The 17,578-nt window shown below is 39.8% G+C and overlaps 1 protein-coding gene across 1 annotated transcript in view; it reads left to right on the forward strand.

Annotated features, from left to right (window-relative positions):
- Nucleotides 1–17,578, forward strand: part of gba (glucosidase, beta, acid) — a 24,745-nt gene continuing 7,167 nt past the window's right edge. The window contains exons 1-10 of the mRNA XM_036596040.1: nt 1–132; nt 507–599; nt 1,366–1,560; nt 2,937–3,083; nt 4,808–4,941; nt 6,231–6,403; nt 6,850–7,087; nt 8,569–8,793; nt 11,483–11,646; nt 15,077–15,193. Of these exons, the coding sequence (XP_036451933.1) occupies nt 536–599; nt 1,366–1,560; nt 2,937–3,083; nt 4,808–4,941; nt 6,231–6,403; nt 6,850–7,087; nt 8,569–8,793; nt 11,483–11,646; nt 15,077–15,193 (1,457 nt within the window). The 5' untranslated portion in view covers nt 1–132; nt 507–535. The remainder of the gene's footprint in view (nt 133–506; nt 600–1,365; nt 1,561–2,936; nt 3,084–4,807; nt 4,942–6,230; nt 6,404–6,849; nt 7,088–8,568; nt 8,794–11,482; nt 11,647–15,076; nt 15,194–17,578) is intronic.

Consider the following 17,578-nt stretch of genomic DNA (forward strand, 5'->3'; position numbering starts at 1 on the left):
GTCGAAGAAGCAGGAAGGTGAACTTTGGACGCTTCACCGCAGCGATGTGAGAGGAACAGGACAGAAACTGAGCTACTGTAGCCGAATAAACGTTCACGGGAAGGCGGAGAATAACCGGTTTCGACAGACAAGGTGAGTAAGTTACTATATTCATGTGGAAAGAGACAGAAATTGGCTTCTTATGCGAATTTTTCGTTCCACCTTAAATGGTGCCGCAGTTACACTCTGGCGCCTCAGGCACCTGCATGTAGCTGCTGCATCGTTTAAGGTGGAACGGAAAATTCGAATAAGTAACTAATTTCAGAGGCTTTTTTTTCCCTTTTTCCTCAGTTCCTCTTTAGTTCTTCAGTTCCTGCTTACGCTTTTGGGGTTAATTTCATTGTGTTGTGTTGGTTCTTTACACTTTTATAGTGATTTTTGTAGTGCTGAGGTTTTAGACTAATGAGCTCCACTGTTATCTGTTGGAGTTCATCATAGTCTCTACATGTTTTGTGTGTTGTGTTCAGCCAGGTGAGATAAAGCTGACTGAGGCAGTATGAGGGGGTCAGCAGCTCTTATTGTGTCGGTACTTCTGGCCGGGCTGGTTACAGACACCACAGGTGAGGTCATCTGATATATATATATACATATATAAGTCCTTGTTTAGATATGTGTCACTGTTTTTGATGTAATCATGGCAGATTTAGATAAATGGCTTCCTAACGTCTGTTTTCCTGGGCTGATTGATGTGTATGAACAACGTTTTAATTAATATTGATTAGATAAACCAGGTATTGGTTGATAACTGCAAATACTATCGGTATTGCCTTGAGAAGAGGTTTGGAAATGGTTAAACAAACACACTGATGTATGTAAAATCATGTATTGTATTAATATTGTTTATTTATTGCTGCCGTTTGAACGAAACGTATCTCCATTTTTGTCATTTTTCAGTTTTTGACGTAGTTTGAAAATAATCTAAAATGACTTGCAAAAAAGTCTGGTTCCATTGACTTACATTAAAAGTGAAGTATGTTTTTCCTTCTCCTGTAAAGTTACCATTTTGGAGATATCTAATTTTTCCAAACTTTTACACAGTACTGTATATAAAATACACCAGTCGTTGTGCATCGTGTCCATATTAGGAACTTATTAGGTTCTTTTCTTTTTCTTTATCAAGAAGACGAATGGCGCTTCACTGTTATGACACACAAAAGTGTTCCAAACCCGATACGAATGAACATATCAGAACATATCGGAGTTTGGAGCATGATTATTGATAGAGAAAACCAGCTTATACCTGGACTTCCTTATATGGGCTTGACGCTGATGACAGAATGATGCAGAGTGACCGTGAGAGTGACTGTCTGTTCTGTATTTCTACAGCTGGAAGTGAAAGCTGTCAGGCGAGGATGTTCAGCCAGAGTTCAGTGGTGTGTGAGTGTAATGCCACATACTGCGACTCCGTCGGCCGGGTCAGTTTACCTGCCGTGGGTCACTTCCTGTCGTTCCTGAGCAGTGAGGCTGGCAGCAGGCTGCATAGGGAGCAAGGCCAGGTACAGAGGAACAGCACAGGTACAGGTGAGTTACGTCGTGCAGGTCCAGGCTTGGGCGGACTGGTAAACTCTAACAGATAAGAATGTTTAAAAAAATGACATCTTCAATGTTTCATACAACCCCATTTCCAGAAAAGTTGGGACGCTGTGCAAAATGTAAATAAAAACAAAATGCAACGATGTGCAAATCATTTCAACTCTGTATTTCATTGAAAATAGAACAAAGACAACATATCAAATGTTGAAACTGAGAAATTGTATTGTTTTTTGAAAAAATATGTCTATTTAGAATTTGATGCCAGCAACATGTTCCAAAAAAGTTGGGACGGGGCAACAAAAGGCTGGTAAAGTTGTGTAGTGCTAAAAAAAAACACCTGGCGGTTGATTGGCAACAGGTCAGTAACATGATTGGGTATAAAAGAGCATCTCAGAGAGGCGGAGTCTTTCAGAAGTAAAGATGAGGAGGGGTTCACCACTCTGTGAAAGACTGCATGATTAAATAGTGCAACAATTCAACAATAACGTTTCTCAACATAAAACAGCAAAAAACTTTTGCTTTTCATCATCTGCAGTACATAATATCATTAAAAGATTCAGAGAATCTGGAGAAATCTCTGTATGTAAGGGACAAGGACAAAAACCAGGATTTGCTGGCTGTGATCTTTGGGCCCTCAGGGGGCACTGCATTAAAAACAGACATGATTCTGTAGTGGAAATCACTGCATGGACTCAGAAACACTTCTGAAAACCACTGTCTGTGAAAACAGTTCATCACTGCATCCACAAATGCAAGTTAAAACTCTAAAACACAAAGAAGAAACCATATATAAACAGGATCCAGAAACGCTGCCACCTTCTCTGGGCCCAAGCTCATTTAAAATGGACTGAGGGGAAGTGGAAAAGTGTCCTGTGGTCTGACGAATCAACATTTGAAATTCTTTTTGGAAATCATGGACACTGTGTCCTCCGGGCTAAAGAGCACTCAACTTGTTATCAGTGCACAGTTCAAAAGCCAGTATTTATGATGGTATAGGGGGGCATTGGTGCACATGGCATGGAGGCATGGATGACTGGCACATCTGTGAAGGTGCCATGGTTTACCTGATTTGCATATCATTGCATTCTATTTTTATTTACATTCTGCACAGCATCCCAACTTTTTTGGAAATGGGGTTGAACTTTGCTCTGCACTAAACTGCTTTGAGCAGGCCTAATCGTGCTACCTTAGCAGTTGTTCAGGGATCTTTAAGTACTTTCTTAGCACTTGTATCTCCACAGTGTGCTAAGAAAAGCTTATTGTGATGTAGCTTATCACAATAATGATAAAATACCATCATATTGCCCACCCCTAGTCGTTACTGCTCCTGTTGACCCACTTTCTCCCACTGTTCTCTCTTTCAGCTCTGAGGATCACTCTGGTTCCTGAGCAGAAGTACCAGCACATTAAGGGCTTCGGAGGAGCTATGACTGACTCAGCTGCCATCAATATCCTGTCCCTGTCGGCCGGAGCCCAGGACCAGCTGCTCCGCCAGTACTTCTCCCCAGAGGGTGAGCGAGAGAAAAAGGAATGGATGATGTTTTTAGGGCATAAACTGAAACTGTAGCCGGTACAGCTGCACAATCACGATTAATCACGTTTGTCTTATTTGCTCTAAGAACGTTTTGTTTTCCCCTTAAATAGTAGTACAGTCTGTTATTGACAAAATAAGCTTCATCAGAATTGCTTTGAACCATTAATGGAAAATATCTAAATGTGATTTTTGTGACGATATTGCGTTTGCGATTTTAACGCAGTTGTTTTCTTTAATTTCATCCATTTTTTGCCAGGAAGACCAGCACATGCATTATTTCAGGCTGGAAGCTTGAATGCTAAATGTAGTGTGTCAGTACACCAGCTCACAAACTCTGCACTGATAGTAAATTTCTCAACTTAAAACCTGTCAAGAATAATGTAAGATATATTTAAAATTGCAGCTCTTGCTATTTTAAAAATTGCACTCTATCAAACTGTGATTTTGATATAAAAATGGTGAATTGTTACATCAGATGTATTTATTACTTTCAAGAATAACCTTATTTGTATCGTGTGAATGCAGAACATGAACATAAATAATGCGTGGTTTCCACACAGAGTGAACACAGTTTCCAGTTTTCATCACCGATGTCCAGTGAGAGCAGCAGTGGCTGCATGTTCCAACTAATCAGTGTATATGTTGTATATATCATATATACAGTCAATGAGTGGATTTGTCATATGCAAGATCATTTCCCAAAAAAGTTGGGATGCTGTTCAAAATGTAATAAAAACAGAATACAAAGATGTGCAACGATAATAATTAAATCCCATATTTAATTGATAGTAGTACATATCAAATGTTGAAACTGAGAAATTTGATTGTTTTTTGAAAAATATATGCCCATTTTGAATTTGATGCCAACAACACATTTCAAAAAAGTTGGGACGGGGGCCTGTTTACCACTGTGTTTCATCAGCTCTTCTTTAACAACACTCTGTCAGCGTTTGGGAACTGAGGAGACACTGCTGTAGTTTAGAAAGTGAAATGTTTTCCTGTTTTTGTTTGATACAGGATTTCAGCTGCTCATCAGTTCAGGAGCTCATTTGTCATATTTTTCATTTCATAATGCGTCAGATGTTTTCAGTGGTGACAGGTCTGGACTGCAGGCAGGTCAGTTTAGCACCCGGACTCTTTTAATACGGAGCAATGCTGTTGTAATACATGCAGAATGTGGTTTGACACTGTCTTGCTGAAATAATCAAGTCCTTCCCTGAAAAAGACGTCGTCTGGATGGCAGCATATGTTGCTCCAAAACCTGAATATATCATACGGAAATTAATGTTGCCTTCACAGATTTGCAAGTCACCCATGCCATGTGCACTAGTGCTCCCTCATACGATCAGAAATGCTGGCTTTCGAACTGTGCTCTGATTATAAGCCGGAGGGTCCATGATTTCTGAAAATAATTTCAAATTTTGATCTGTTGGTCCACAGGACACTTTTCTCTTTACTTCATCTTAGTACACTTTAAATGAGCTTGGGCCCAGAGAAAGTGGCAGCGTTTCTGGATCCTGTTTATATATGGTTTCTTCTTTGCATGGTAGAGCAAAGTATTTATTCCATACATGATTTTAAAAAGGTGAAGTGTGCAGAAACCACATGTTTATTCAGATGTGAAACTCTTGTGACTTTTCTATAAGGCTAGTTTTTTGAAAATATCTACATTAAACAGCCATTTTCCATCATGTTTTTCAGGTATAGAGTATAATGTGGTCAGAGTGCCGATGGCCAGCTGTGACTTTTCCACTCGCCTGTACACCTACGCTGACTCACCTGGAGATTACAGCCTGCTTAACTTCAGCCTGGCTGAGGAAGACACGCACATGAAGGTGACCCTAATTATTTTATGGTGGAAGAAATTAATTAATTTGTTAAGAATATATTTGAAACCATGTTTTTTGCTCATTGCTTTACTTTTTTCTTTACTTTGCAAAACAATTTGTATAAAAGCAACAGAACACTGCAGGTGAATAAAATCACAGCAGTGATGATCTACTGTGACCGAATCAGAGCCATGATCTAATTCTCCATACCACCCTCCCTCTACCAGTGGGGGACCCGCAGGCCCGTCTAGATCTTTAGATTAGGCTTCATTATTTCTGGAAACCTAAAGAACATGTGTGTAATTTTAGTTAATTTTTATTTAATATATTCATCAGCCTGGAAAAGGATGGCATGCTCACTCCAGGTAAGGGGAGAGGACCTGCCCAAGGTGGAGGAGTTTAGTATTTCGGGGTCTTGTTTACGAGTGATGGGAAGAGGGATGGTGAGATCGGTGAGAGCAGTAGTGCGGTCACTGTACCGGACCGTAGTGGTGAAGAGGGAGCTGAGCCATAAGGCAAAGCTCTCTGTTTACCGAACAGTCTACATCCCAACCCTCACCTGTGGTCATGAGCTTTGGGTAATGACCGAAAGAATGAGGTCCGAACACAAGCAGAGGAAATGAGCCTCTTCGCAGGGCGGGCTACACTCTACTGACAGGGTGAGGAGCTCGGTCATCTGGGGGGAGCTCAGAGTAGAGCTGCTACTCCTCCACACTGAGAGGAGCCAGTTGAGGCGGTTCGGGTGTCTGATCCGGACGCCCCCTGGCCGCCTTCCATTGAGGGTTTAACAGGCACAGCCCACTGGGACGAGACCCCGAGGTCATCCTAGGACCCGCTGGAGGGATTATATCTCCAAGTTGGCCTGGGAGCAGCTTGGGGTCCCCTGGAACGAGCTGGAGGAAGCAGGACAGGGTCGTCTGGGATTCTCTGCTCTCCAAACTGCCACCGCGACTTTATCTGGACTAAGCAGTTAAAGATGATAAATGAATGAATGAATATTCAGCCTGCTTGTTTTATTTAAACTATGTAAGAAATGTAGTAATAGTCTTATTTCATTGCTACGTTTGGTTGGAAACTAAAGAGTTAAATTCTTGAAACACCCCACAGAAAACTGTCCAATCAGGATTCGTTTCTTTGTGGTATCCAGATAAAGATACTAGAAAGAGGTGCTTTTTTGAGTTTTCAAATTTATGAAGGCATCTCGTTCCACACTTCCGTCTTAAATGTTGACCTTTTACTGCATTATAATATAGTAAACAGTACGCAGTTCTCACTTTTTCCTGTGTTTTTCCCAGATTCCCCTTCTGCAGCGGGCTCAGGCTCTATCTGCTCGCCCTCTGTCTCTGTTTGCTTCTGCCTGGACCGCCCCCTCCTGGCTGAAGACGAATGGTGCACTTATTGGCAAGGGCTCACTCAAAGGCCAGCCAGGGGACAAAGAGTACAAGACCTGGGCTCAGTATTATATCAGGTGCATAAACTGTGACAGTTATATACGGTAACCGTTATATATGTTAGATTAGAGATCGATTAATCTGTAGACTATAAATGATTCATCGACTTATCAAACCATTATGCCTTTTCCTTCATGCTGTTTCCTCTCTCTTTGCCCCACAGCTGACATCTGTGTGACAAAGTCTTTTATAGTGCAGAGAAATAGAAGCCATATCGCCCCCTACACTTCCTGTAGTGTATTACAGTCTGTCAGAGTGACTGTGTGGATCATATGAACATTATAGAGGCTTTTTAAATGAAACAGTAGAAGCCATATCGCCCCCTACACTTCCTGTAGTGTATTACAGTCTGTCAGAATGACTGTGTGGATCACATGAACATACACAGTCCTTCTTTGGAGCAAACATACTTTCCCCCTTTTCTCATTGCTCATCTTCCTGCTTCCCTCATCTTCCTCCTCAGGTTCCTGGAGGAATATGAGAAACACAACCTTTCCTTCTGGGGGCTGACCACAGGAAATGAGCCCACTGCCGGAGAATTGACCAATTACAGCTTCCAGGCTTTGGGTTTCATACCAGAACAACAGCGTGATTGGATTGCGATGGACCTCGGCCCCGCCCTCCATTCCTCCCGGTACGCAAAGACCCGTCTTATGATCCTGGACGACCAGAGGCTCCTGCTTCCTCACTGGGCCAAAGTGGTAAGAGAGGGTGGGATAAAGAGGGATATTAAACCCTATGAACAATTTTTATTTATTCAGATGGCAGTTTATAAATGTATGACTGTGCAAAACGTCCTGGAGGAAGGTAACAGCTACACTGCTACAGTCTCTCTGCAAAGCACATGGCAGGACGACGCATGTTAACTTGGTTATAATCTAAACAGTAACCAGTAATACTGCTGGGCATCATTTCATATTCATTGATAGCTGTAGTTATTAAGAAATATGAGAGTTTCGCTATAAAATCCATGATGCAGAGCTCTGCTGGTGACCTCCCTTCTAAATAAAAATAATACATTCCCACAACTTACTAAGTCTTGGAAATGGGATCCTAACGTGTGGCCATGATGTAGTTAAGGCATGACAATGAGATAATTAAGTTATGGCCACTACTTAGTAACTGTGGCAATGAGATGATTGTCATTGATGAGACACAATGACTTAGTAAGGCATAGAAACAAGATAATTATGCTGTGGTCAAGATGAAGTATAATGTGGGAATGAGATAATTAAGTTGTATCCATGACTTCGTAAGATGTGAAAACAAGATAATCAAGTCCTATCCATGACTTAGTAAGGCGAGACGATTAAGTCATGACTTAGTAAGGTGTGAGAATGAGATAATTATGTAGTGGCCATGACTTAGTAAGGTGTTAGAATCAGTTAAGTCGTACTCATGACATAATAAGGCCTGAGATCAAGATAATTATGTAGTGGCCATGACTTAGTAAGGTGTGAGAATGAGATAATTATATAGTGGCCATGACTTAGTAAGGTGTTAGAATCAGTTAAGTCGTACTCATGACTTAATAAGGCCTGAGATCAAGATAATTATGTAGTGGCCATGACTTGTAAGGCACGGGAATGCGATAATTATGTTGTAGTCAAGACGAAGTAAGATGTGGGAATGAGGTAATTAAGTCATATGCATGACTTAGTAAGGCATGGGAACAAGATAATTAAGTTGTATCCATGACTTCGTAAGGTATGGGAACGAGACAATTATGTAGTAGCCATGACTTAGTAAGGTGTGAGAATGAGATAATTATGTAGTAGCCATGACTTAGTAAGGTGTGAGAATGAGTTAAGTTGTACTCATGAATTAATAAGGCCTGAGAACAAGATAAGTATGTAGTGACTTCGTAAGGCGTGGAAAACTAGGTTTCCATGTTTCTAAATATCCATGATTTAGTAAGGTGTGGGAACGAGATAATTAAGTTGTAAGGCAAGGGAACGTGAGGGAACGAGATGAGATGTGGAGACTAGATAATTAAGTAGTGACCAGGACTTACTAAAGCGTGGGAATAAGATAAGTCTTGGCCATGGCTTTGTAAAGCGTGGAACTAGTTAATGTGGCGAAAGCATATTAAGGTATGAGATAATTAAAAGACCAACTTGCAGTTAAAGGACTAAACAGTCCAGACTGTCGGACGCCTGAGTGTTTCTCTGTTCCGCTGCAGGTTCTGAGTGATATTCACGCTGCGCGCTACGTCCACGGCATCGGACTCCACTGGTACTGGGACAACTTCACTCCCGCCAAAATCACTCTAGGAACCACGCACGACCTCTACCCTGAGTACTTCCTGTTTGGCACTGAGGCCTGTTCTGGCTGGACCGGCTTTGACCGGGGTGTGCGACTGGGCAGCTGGAAGAGAGCTGAGGACTACGCCAGTGATATTATAGAGGTACCTGATTCGCCACATGAGCCACTTTGGATCCATTAATTTCATATTTATATACTGTAATACGTATACTGGCCTACATATGGATACTACGCCGCAAAAACAGCCCGTTTTGAATTCATCAGGGTTGTGATGTCACATTTGCACGTCTGCCAATTCAGTCTACATCAGTTTAGTCCCTCCTGTTCCTGTTGAAGTGATATGGAGTGTCGTTCCTGCAGACAGTCTGTAGTTATTGGAGGGCGAGATGTGGAAAAATGATTAAACGTTGTACTGCTCATGGCTGTCGGGAAGCAAACGGATCGCTGCACATATGATCGGAGCGGCTGAAGCTCGTTATTTTTTTCTGGGGCCCAAACAGAACAGTTTCACCCTGGAGTGCTTTTGTGAATGAGGCAGAATACAGAGCAGCCCCACAAACATTATCAGTAGATCTGTTTTTTATAAATTAAGATATTACAGAAACGTCTTAAGTCTGAAATCTTATCTGCTTAGTCACCATGACAACGTCAGTTAGGACTCAATTTAGGACAGTAGCTATTACAGAACAACAGTTATTAAGGTCATAATCTCATCATGAACTCCAGATAAGAAAACAGCATCACACAAACATCCTAACTAGACTAAACCTCCTAAATCCTGTCCTAACTTTAGGATGAACCCCAACAGGGTCCTCACTTCTGTTTTAACCATCTGTTTCTATTGTTTTATGCAGTAACAGGCAGCACAGTTCACTATAACCAGCATATTGACGCTCCATTTATCTACATTGAAAATGGTGCTTTGACTTTTGAGGGTTTTTTTTTTGTAAAGCGTTTTAAAACCCCAGACGGTGCCGCATGTTTCTATAATACCGTTTTCTTATCTGGAAATAAGATAAGATTATAGACTTAAGAACTGTTGTTCTGTAATGGCTTCTGTCCTAATTTCAGTCTTAACTAAAGTTACCATGACAGCAAAGCAGATCTGTAATACGGCCCCAGACTGCCAGTTAGTTGTGGTTGTTTAGTGTTATTACATACATTTTTTCCCTAAAACGTGTTAAGATTGCATTGTTGATAATGCAGTCTATGATTAAGATTGGTCTTGTGATTTTAGTATGAAATATATGTATAATTTTATGAAAAACTTTAACCGTAGTCAAGGAAAAAAAGAATAAAATACAAGAGAAATAAATAATATAGGCCCTATTCACATTTTAATTTCAGATTGCCTTTGTTGTTAAATTTCTTTATAATAGTTCACACTGGAGTGGAAGTGTTATCTGGAGGTTGTAGACAGAGTCAGTCAGACTGGGTCAGTTAAGGGCAGTCACATGGCCTTTTGTGGAACAGGTTTTGCTGACTGTATGAGTTCTAACTTTGTGTAAACACTAAACTGTGATGGTGGCTGTCTCTCTGCCTGTCTCTCTCTCTCCTCTCTCTCCTCTCTCTCAGTGCAAGATTATTCAGGTTCAGGCACCGAATTACAGAAACTTCCTATTTTTTGTCTTAATTTAAGATCTGACAGGTCAAGATAAGATTTTTCACAAATTTGTTTTAAAGAAGTAAATCCTACCTTAATTTAGGAGCATCTTATCTCACGTTAGAAAATCTTAACCTGCTCGATCAATAGTCAGCAATCAACTTTCATGTCTGTTGCCTAGCAAACGACCATACTCACCCAGCTCAAACGTAAACACGTAATCAAAATAATCAAGTTTGTTAGCCGGACAGCTACCGTTACTGATGTAAAAAGGTCAAACAAAACTAAAGTGTGATAAACTGTAGGTTGTAAACAATGTGAGGGTGCCCCCTGCTGTTTATCAGAGCGTCGCCGCTCCCCAGTTTCAGTCTCCATTTCCCAAACGCTTTAGCCGAGCGCGCTAACGTTACTCCTCCTAATAAACAGACACACGCTCAGCTCCGTCTCCTCATTATTCACCACCATCACTGTAATATTTCATCATCAACATTAACACACGAAGGTGATCAGAGGGGCGGTGGAGATCGAGTCTGCAGCGTCTGAGATCTTTAAAACGCAGAGTTAGAAAAGAAAATCATCTCACAGTGAAAGCAGCGTTTTACAGTAGGAATAAATGGAGCTCATTATGCTGGTAGTGAACTATGCTGCTGACTCAGCTGCCTAAAAACCATAGAAACGGACCTTAAACAGAAGTGAGGACCCTGTTGGGGTTCATCCTAAAGTTAGGACAGGATTTAGGAGGTTTAATCCAGTTAGGATGTTTGTGTGATGCTGTTTTCTTACCTGGAGTTCATGATGAGATTATGAAGTTAGGAACTGTTATTCTGTAATAGATACTGTCCTGAATTCAGTCGTCATGGAGACCAAACAGATCAGATTTCAGGGTCAAGAAGTTTATGAAATCTGTTGTACAGTCCTAGTCCGTTGAATATACTGTAATATCTGCTATAAATAGGCATTATTACTGTTTTCCACAGAACTTTAAAAGTAATTTGCTAAAATAATTAAATCATTGCTCAAGTCATTACATTTTGATGGAAGATTACAGAAAATCAGAAACGTAGTCTTTTAAATGATGAATTATGCTCAACATGACCAGGAACATGTGCTGATAAGGTCAAAAGGTCAGTTTTCAGGTTGACTGTAAAATGGTGGCAGTTATCATGTGTGAGAATCTCTCTGATCTCTGTTTTTATTCCCTCCTTCGACCTTCGACCTTCGACCGCAGGACCTGAATAACTACGTGACGGGATGGACGGACTGGAATTTAGCGCTAGATCAGGACGGTGGGCCGAACTGGGCGAAGAATTTCGTGGACAGCGCCATCATCGTGGACCACAGCAGGGACGTCTTCTACAAGCAGCCCACCTTCTACAGCATGGCCCACTTCAGGTCAGAACGCTTCACCGCAGCCTGACCCCCAAACATCCAGACATACACTACAAACAGTCTCAATGATGTTAAACCAGCTCAGCTACACAAACATTAAATATAGAATATCTAGAATAAATTTCTAATAAAATTAATATCCAGAATGAAGTTCTAATAAACTTAATATCCAGAATGAAGTTGTAATAAAATTAATATCCAGAATGAAGTTCTAATAAAATTAATATCCAGAATGAAGTTCTAATAAACTTAATATCCAGAATGAAGTTCTAATAAAATTAATTTCCAGAATGAAGTTCTAATAAAATTAATATCCAGAATGAAGTTCTGATAAGGCTAATATCTAGAATGAAGTTCTAAGAAAATTAATATCCAGAATGAAGTTCTAATAAAATTAATATCCAGAATGAAGTTCTAATAAAATTAATATCCAGAATGAAGTTCTGATAAAATTAATATCTAGGATGAAGTTCTAAGAAAATTAATATCCAGAAAGAGGTTCTGACAGCATTATTATCCAGAATGCAGTTCTAATAAAATTACTAACCAGAACATCTTATATTTCAGAAATTTTGATCAGGCCTTGAGGCACAAAGCTAAAAAATCTATTGTTAATAGACAAATACAGTATATTATTTATCATTTAATAACTTGCCCAAATACTTGAAATATGGTATTTCAAATTCTGGTGTTTATGTTAAATCTATACTGCATAGTTTATTTTATATATGTAAAAATGACCTAATAAAACAGGTGACCCTAAACGTGTGAGCGCTGGTGCAGCTGATTGGTACTGTTGATGTTATTTCTGTATGAGTCGTTCAGAGTCTGCGCGGTTTGATGATCCACTTTTACTGCACTCACTGAAGGGCCTCTGACCTTAAACAGAGCAGCTCAGATCTGACTGACCTATAAAACTTTCATCACAACCAGCTGGAACGTTTCTGCATTTTTCAGTAGAAGCTCTGAAGAGCAGCTGTCGTCTTTATCTCGCTGAACTGGTCCGTTCTTTGGAAACACAGTTGCATGTTTGTTCATCGTTATTGCGATATTGGCTTTTGCAACATTGGCGTGCTGTGAGCAGCCTGACCGGTCACAGCTCCAGACGAGCCTCTGTGGGTGTTTTAATGAAATAAGGTGATAATAAAGTCCAACAGAAGAACCTGTTGTCCAGTAAAAGTACTGTTACTGTAGTGAAATAACGACTGCAGTAAATGTAAAAGCATAACAGCTTAAAAAACTACTGAAGTGCTGAGAACTTCTGAGAACGTCCAGCGTCTCTCAGCAGAGGAACTGACGTTTGTACGACTCTGTTCTTCTCTTTTTTGCTCTAAAATAAAACGCTGAAGCTCCAAAGTGAGACGACTGAGCAGCAGCAAAGCAGAGCAGGAGAAGCAGCTCAACAGAAATGAGTAGAAACTGAGAAACTATCACTGAGCACTTTATTAGGTACAGCTATCTTGTTTCTACACTCATTGTCCATTTTATCAGCTCTACTGACCACATAGTTTCACTCTGTAGTTCTACAGTTACAGACTGTAGTCCATCTGTTTCTCTGCACCCTGTTCTTCAATGGTCAGGACCCCCACAGAGCAGGTATTATATGGGTGGTGGGTCATTTTCAGCACTGCAGTGACACTGACATGGCGGTGGCATGTTAGTGTGTGTTGTGCTGGTACAAGTAGATCAGACAAAGCAGTGCTGCTGTGTTGTTGCTGGACTGAGAACCAAAAACCTGTGGGCAGGGTCCTGTGACCACTGATGAAGGACTAGAGGATGACCAACACAAACTGTGCAGCAGCAGATGAGCTATCGTCTCTGACTTTACATCTACAAGGTGGACCAGCAAGGTAGGAGTGTCTAATAGAGTGGACAGTGAGTGGACACAGTGTTCAAACTGCAGCAGTTTCCTGTTCGCTGCTATTTCATGACAAATTAAGGAGAAAATTACAAAAATTGTGTCACTGTCCAAATACTTATGGACTGGACTGTCTTATCTGCATATATACATACATATATACGTACATACATACATGTGGTTTTAGTTTATTGAGCTCTCGGCTGACCCAGCATGGAGAAGTGGGAGTGCATCTTGCATCATGCTAACATTACATAGAGATTCCCATAGAGGCACTAATTAGCATTATTATCATGATAGGAATCAAATGGAATAACAACTTTTTTTTAAATAAAAATGCATTATATTAAGAAAAATTGGATGTTGTGCTCTGCAGAAAACAAAATACACATCCAGTTCTGATGCATATCTTCAAGAAAAAGGCCTTTAAATATCAGTGCAAATCGGTGCTGCAAGTCTGTGGGGAACATTTACTTCCAGAGGCTTCAGTAGTGCAGTAATGTGTATCTGTATCTAGAAGAAAAAACAATAGACCACAAGCTGTGCAACCTTATTGAAATGTTCTACTGTAGCGCATATTTATGGGTATACTCGTAAATAAAACCTCCAGGTGAGATATTTTGACAGACTAAAATACTACCAGCATTAAAACTACGAGGCTGAATTTGGCTTCTTTTTTCGCAGCTTCTTGTTTGAATGTTCCCATTCCACCTTAAATGGTGCAGCAGCTGTGACTAGCTATCACAAACAATAGCAAACGAGACAAAACACTGACCTGTCGGTTCTGTGAAACAGCAAAAATAAGTTGATGTTACTCTGTTAAGCGGAAACAGAGAAACCTCCTCATATCAGGCCTTTCAACCCTCCATGAAGCTGAAACCGGCTTCTTTTTCGCCGGCTGCTTGTTCGAATGTCCCCGTTTCACTTTAAGGTTCAGAACGTGACTGCTGCACCATTTAAGGTGGAACGGGAAAAGTCGAACAAAAAGCTGGGGAACGTCCTGATAAAGTGTCCTCAGAAAATGTTACCAGCATTAAAATAATAATTAGGATATTCTCAGAGCCAAAATCAGCTTATCAGTGGGTGATAACCTGATTAAGGAGGCTGCCAGTCTAATGATGTGAATTCAGAGCGCAGTAGCTTTAGCTCAAAATTCATATTTCAACTCTTTAATGACCTCATAATTCAGAGGATCCAGTGGTATTCAAGAGAAGAATGTTCACAGGACTAAACGTGTCGGGTTCTGAACACTTTTATTTAACCCAGGGGGCGCTAGAGGCGATTTTTTCGGAAACCCTATTCATTCTGGCCATAGAGAAATGGAGCTCAGACCCGGAGTTCCTAATATGGGCATAAGAGCATGGCGCCGACTACAAAATGCCATATTACCCACCTCTTTTTCATTATGTATCTGCTACAGCAGTGCTTTCAGTGTATTCTATCATGAGTTATATTACAATCACAATATGTAGCAACGTGATCACAATACTAGTGTTTTGATCATATCGTGCAGCCCTGCCTGGACAGTGAAGTGAGTCTTGTGTTAACTTTGTTATTCTCTTTCAATAAATAAAGTAAGTTCCTGTGGGAGGGGTCTCAGAGAGTGGGCGTGTCAGTTACCAAACACTCCGCCCTGGAAAGCTCCGCCTTCATCAGACCTGACGGCTCAGCGGTGCTGATCGTTCTGAACAGGTGAGAAATGAGTGTGAATTAGGTGATGAACTGTTCCTCCTGAAAGCCGTGTGATAGGAGCGTCTGTGTGATTGAACTTATTGATCTTTCTTTTAAAGAATGAAATGATTGATTTCTCTGATTAATGGACAAGAAAACAGAACAGAGCATGACTTATTGGAGGATTGCAGATGAGATCCTCTTGACTAACTTCAGTTGGTAGGTTTTAATTTTGTCAGTTACCTGAGTCAAATTAAACGTTTCTGTAACCAGCTGTTTTAACCAGCTAACGCTAACAGCTGTTCAAACCGCTGCTTGTGCCGCTTATTAGATAATTCTTTATAAGTCCCACAATGGGAGAAATTCACGGTGCTACAGCAGCAAAGGGAGAGCCAGGCACTCAAGAAAGGAAGTAACAAGAAGAGAATTAACAAACAAGGTAATTAACCTTATTAATTACTTATAACCTTATTAATTACTTACCTTGTTAATGACAGTTTGTTACTTATTACTGAATAGACATACTAAAGATAAAAAAATGTAAAAATATATTTTTTTAAATTATATTCTTCACATAAACTCAACAATTTACAATCTAAACATAAAACGCAAAAAAAAATTTAAATACTATAAGGATATTTTACATGAATAGAACATGGAGTATTGATAATATTGCACATAGGAATGGTGATGAATTAAGAATATAAACATTATGAATAGACATATATTCGTCTTCATCCTGCTGTTACTGTGATCTATGTAGATATGTAGCTAGATTCATTTTCTCCTCTCTCGACTTTCAACTAGAAGACTTTGTGATATATTAAAAACAGCCAAAGGTATATAGACGTTAGATATAGAAAAATAGGATGACACTGACAGCCGGTGAAAATACAAAGATGATAAACATGCTGCAAATATGCAAATGTAAAACACATTGCATATGATTTTTATATAGCATGATAAGATGTGTTTGACAAAATAGCTAATTGAGCCATCTTGTGGAATAAAACCATTGTGTTGCATGCAACTTTGTTTTCTAATTGGCTGCACAGTTGCACAGAAGTTATGTTGCATGAAACTAGTTGCATGAAAGTTTCACTGCATAAAGCCAGCCTAAGTCCTTAATGATTTCAATGGTATGAATGAACATTTATCCATGGAATTCAGCATTCAGCTAATAAATGTTAGCGAACACTTTTGAACTCTTCGAATATATACATATATTTATATAAAACATATATATTATATATAAAACTGTAATTCTATAACTTTCAGATTTCTGAGATACAACTGGTTTTCCAGAGGGGTTAGACTTTGTGGTAATTGATTATCAGCAGAGTTTTACATTTACGGCATTTGGCAGACGCTCTTATCCAGAGCGACTTACAGTTTGATCATTTTACACAGGTGGGTGAAGGGAGTGTTAGGAGTCTTGCCCCGGGACTCTTATTGGTATAGTGTAGGCTGTTTACCCAGGTGGGGATTGAACCCCAGTCTACAGTGTAGAAGGCAGAGGTGTGACCCACTACACTATACCAACCAGGTTTTCACAGGCTCCACAGATGGGTTATTCATGAAAACATGATAAATACTGGGACCCAACTTGAAAAAATTAAAATGCCTAAAACTCTTCCTTTTTTGGGATATATAAACAGTAACGGTTGGTTGATTAATTAAAAATGGTTACGGCTTACGTGAGGATACGTAAGGATACATCCTTGGCGATCAGGCAAAACTCCGCCCCGCAGCTTTGCTCAGAAAGGATTACTACACCTTCTACCCTTTTGAAAACTAGTCCCATTTCTGATATAATGAATTATACTGATTCATTTACAAACACCTTTTAACTGAAGAAGTTATGAATGCATGTTCTACACAAATACGTGCTTAATGTAAATGTTAATTCGTGGAATTCAGCAACTGCTCATTGGTTTCTAATAAACTGTCTTTTACACTGTGAAACTTTAACGCAACTAGTTGCATGCTGTGAGTTGCCTGCAACTTCCATCTTGACAGTTACACAAAACAATTCAAAAACAAAGTTGCATGTGACATTGAGTTACTCCACTAGATACACCGTATCGTTCATGCTATTAAGTCATCCAGGAAGTGTAATTTACATATTTACAGCATTTTTATCATCTTTGCATATTCTTTACAGCTTCGAAAGAAAATGTTTATATATCTATATATGTTTTTTTATCTGTTTATCTAGGGTTACTGTATATGAGTTTTTAATAATTGTGTTGTATGTTTGAAAATGATTGTTTATTTAATTAATATTTAAGGGGGTCTCCTTTTCAACTGCCCAATAAACCACATTCTGTTCTCCTTGTCAACTGATAATGGTCAATGGTTTGAACATGTTGTTCGACAGCAGCCGATCATGTGTTGCAGGATGCT

Source organism: Colossoma macropomum, unplaced genomic scaffold, assembly GCF_904425465.1.
Source record: "Colossoma macropomum unplaced genomic scaffold, Colossoma_macropomum, whole genome shotgun sequence".
Taxonomy (NCBI): domain Eukaryota; kingdom Metazoa; phylum Chordata; class Actinopteri; order Characiformes; family Serrasalmidae; genus Colossoma; species Colossoma macropomum.